Raw genomic sequence first — 1,295 nt, 5'->3', positions numbered from 1 at the left:
GGGCGCGGGCCCCGGCCCCCCCGCCTGCCCCCGCGCCTGGCCCTGCCAAGGACCATACCTTTGCTGGGATCCCAGAAGACGCATTGCGGGGTGACGCCCTGCAAGGGGGGAGAGCAGCGTCAGCCGACGCCACGGTGAGGGACACCAGAGGAGAGGTGGAGGCAGGGCACAGCTGACTTACATGGGGCAGCTGCCCGTGGGCGAAGGTGAGCTGCACGGGGTCCTGCAGCCCGGAGATGCTCGTCTCTCCCACCGTGATGCCCACCACGGTGTCGTCCAGGACCTGCCCTGTCTGGTTGACCTCCTGCGTGGGGTCAACGCTGCCTGAGCCGAGCCGGCAGGTAGCGAGTGCCGGTGGCCAGAGGGATGCCAGCAATGCCAGCTCGTACCTCGAACATGCCAAGCCGCTGGATGTTGAGGACCGTCACCACCATGCGCACTGTCTGGCTGCTCAGGGACCGGAATATCTCCCTGGGGAGCTGGATTTTGCCTGCCTTCCCCTTCCCCGTTACGTTCAGCATCCTAGGGCCCTGCAGCGGAGAACAGCGGTGGGGGGGTTGCTTGCTGGCAGCGTCACGTCTCTGCTTGGGACACACCAACCTTGCTCCAGGCACAAATTCAGCCCTGCCCGGATGGGTTTTGCTCAGCAACATCAGCAGGAGCCCCGAGGGCAGAACGGGAGAACCTTATCCCCAGCACCCAGCAGCAAAGGGGCAGAGCTGGGAGCAGCTCCCAGGAGAGCCCCAAGCCACCATCATCCCATGGGACGTGGTCCCCTGGGACATCCAGAGAGTGGGAGAGCCTGGGGGTGAGCAGGAGACGCAAGGTCCCACGCGTTCCTCCTCTTCCTCCCACTCCACCTGACTACCCTCCTGCTGCTGGGACGGCTCCTTAGGAAGGGCTCTTCCCTCCCAAGCACCATTTCACGTGACTCCTTGCCAAGGGATGCTAAAGCTGGCGTGGGTCCATGATGCAGCCATGGAGCAGGGTGGAGGAAGAGCACGCCATGGCATGCCAAGCCCCGGGGGCAGGGGCCGAGGGATGCTTGGAAGGCACGGGACCTTCTGACTGAGGGAGAGGGGTGCATCTCACCTCCGTGGGGGAAAAGGCGATGAGGACATCGTGAGTGACAGCCCTGCTGACGTTCAGGAGCAGCACCTTCAGCCCAGCCAGCCCGCTGCGCAGCGCCGGCCCCGCCGACTGCAGCAGCCTGCAGGGCAGGAGGGCTGTGGGACCGGTGGACGTGGGGGGCCGAGCCCCCAAACCCCGCCCCAACCACACCTGCCCGCTACCTG

General features: G+C 65.9%; 1 protein-coding gene across 1 annotated transcript in view; it reads right to left on the bottom strand.

The window, feature by feature from the left end:
• The window catches only part of GPR97 (G protein-coupled receptor 97), a 5,396-nt gene that overhangs the window by 3,219 nt on the left and 882 nt on the right, over window positions 1-1,295 (bottom strand). The window contains exons 2-5 of the mRNA XM_009318863.1: window positions 1,093-1,292; window positions 390-530; window positions 182-304; window positions 54-98 (exon numbers count right to left, since the gene is read on the bottom strand). Of these exons, the coding sequence (XP_009317138.1) occupies window positions 54-98; window positions 182-304; window positions 390-530; window positions 1,093-1,292 (509 nt within the window). The remainder of the gene's footprint in view (window positions 1-53; window positions 99-181; window positions 305-389; window positions 531-1,092; window positions 1,293-1,295) is intronic.

This window comes from Pygoscelis adeliae, unplaced genomic scaffold, assembly GCF_000699105.1.
Source record: "Pygoscelis adeliae isolate BGI_AS28 unplaced genomic scaffold, ASM69910v1 Scaffold622, whole genome shotgun sequence".
NCBI lineage: Eukaryota > Metazoa > Chordata > Aves > Sphenisciformes > Spheniscidae > Pygoscelis > Pygoscelis adeliae.
This window is presented reverse-complemented; position numbering and strand designations above follow the sequence as displayed.